We start from the raw sequence: 1,949 nt of genomic DNA, 5'->3' as shown, positions 1-1,949 counted from the left end.
ATTAAATCTAGCCATGGAGGAATGTAGTGGCGGACAAAAAACAAGACAGGAAAACAAACAGAAAAGGCTTTACGGCCAGACGAGAAAAATTATGTGTGTAGGAACGCGATGAGGCACGGAACCGAGAGAGACAAAGTGGTGGCGTGCGTTACTTGGCGAAAGCCGAGGAAGGAAAGGATTATTGACCGGAAGCATGTGACCATGCCGGTGTAAAGGGAAGAGAGAGAGTGATATATATATATATATATATACGAGGTGCATTCTTGAAGTTTTGAGACTTTTAATAGTGAAATAATTATAACTGTCGTAGATTATTGTACTTTTAGTATATCATTACTATACACCAAACAAGCTGACCTGCCAAAGTAGGATCCTCTAACTTCAATGCACTCGTTGTAGCACTCCAGCCATCATATGAAGGCCCCATGAAAGTCCTTCAAAGTGAAGGTGTCCAGGACCGTTGTCACAAACTCCTTCGTGTTCTAAACGAGTGCCCCTGAAATTCTTCAGAGTGAAGAACAACCAAAAGTCACACGGAGCAAGGTCTGGGCTGTAAAGAGAATGTGGAACAGTTTTGATGGCCATATCTGTCAAGTAGTTGGTTACTAAGATACTCGTCCCTGACCACCCTGGGAACAAATTTTGCGCATCTTCAGATCTTCGTGAATAATTCCGTGTACACTTGCCGTATTAACTCCAAACTGTATGCTCATAACCTTTATAGATACACGATGGTCTTCACCCAGAAAGTTGCATATTTTCTCTATCAGCTCTGATGTTTTGACGTCCCTCACACTACCACGCCTCTCATCGTCTTTCACATCCTCTGAACCGTCCCTGAACCTTTAGTATCAGCGAAAAGTTAATCTATAAGCAGTCTAGAGCATTTCATAAGTTTCTGAGCGATCTTCCAACCGTTTCCACTGCATTCTGCAAACTAGTCAGCTATGACAAGCAGTGTTTACTATGGTGTGTTCAAAGTACAGTTACAGCCATCTTCTTCAATCTGGGAAAGCAAAAGTTGGCTGGTCATCTTGTTCGGTGTATAGCAATGATATACTAAAAGTACAACAATCTACGACAGTTATAATTACTTCACTTATGAAAGTCTCAAAACTTCAAGAATGCACCTCATATGTATATATATATATATATATATATATTTCTTCGCATTCGGTAAATAAAAATGTTTATTTGGGAAGTCTAGTGTGTGAAATTATTCTGTAGTAATGCCCTTTCCATATATTTATCACTGGTGTATGACAAATATATTTATTTTTTTATCTATTTATATATTTATTAATTTATTCTCAAAATCTTTTTTTTATTTATCTATCCCTATTTCTTATATGTGTCACAGGTAAATGCATATATGTCTATTGAGTGTGTATTACCCTGTATTGTTCTAAAATTTGCCTAACTTTATTACTGGCTATGGTAAGGCGTGCTTCTATTTTGTTATTTGTCTGTTGAGGGATGCAAACTCTTGTTGAAGGGTGGGGTTGTCAAATAGATGCTGCTCATATCGTATATCTGCTTCAACGCACAATATCACATCAGGAATCTTGCAACACAAATTGATAAACATACATACATACATATATGCGCATGACTTAGTGGTTTAGGTGTTGCACTCCGGATTGGGAGATTGTGCGTTCAATTCCTAGACCGGGCGTTGCGTTGTGTTCTTGAGTAAAGCACTTCGTTTCACGTTGCTCTGCTATCATTTCGACATCTGACATGTGGTACCCATTGCACTTGTACACGTAATGTCGATCTGATGGCGGGGGTGAGCTTATGTCAATCCAAATCATCTGTGTGGTTGTTCGGTAAGAAAATTGTCGAACCCTCATACGTTGTCTAATGACAGGAGATTCCGTCATATACATACATGTGTGTATATATATATATATATATATATATATATATATATATATATATATATATAT

General features: G+C 38.0%; 2 protein-coding genes across 2 annotated transcripts in view; both read right to left on the bottom strand.

The window, feature by feature from the left end:
* LOC106875165 (uncharacterized) overlaps nt 1-1,949 on the bottom strand; it is an 11,191-nt gene that overhangs the window by 4,182 nt on the left and 5,060 nt on the right. The window lies entirely within an intron of this gene.
* LOC106875163 (gelsolin, cytoplasmic) overlaps nt 606-1,949 on the bottom strand; it is an 85,933-nt gene continuing 84,589 nt past the window's right edge. The window contains exon 25 of the mRNA XM_052968074.1: nt 606-843. Within this exon, the coding sequence (XP_052824034.1) occupies nt 606-843 (238 nt within the window). The remainder of the gene's footprint in view (nt 844-1,949) is intronic.

The sequence above is a fragment of the Octopus bimaculoides genome, chromosome 5 (assembly GCF_001194135.2).
Source record: "Octopus bimaculoides isolate UCB-OBI-ISO-001 chromosome 5, ASM119413v2, whole genome shotgun sequence".
Taxonomy (NCBI): Eukaryota; Metazoa; Mollusca; class Cephalopoda; order Octopoda; family Octopodidae; genus Octopus; species Octopus bimaculoides.
The sequence above is the reverse complement of the archived record's forward strand: the minus strand, read 5'-3'. Positions and strand labels throughout refer to the sequence as shown.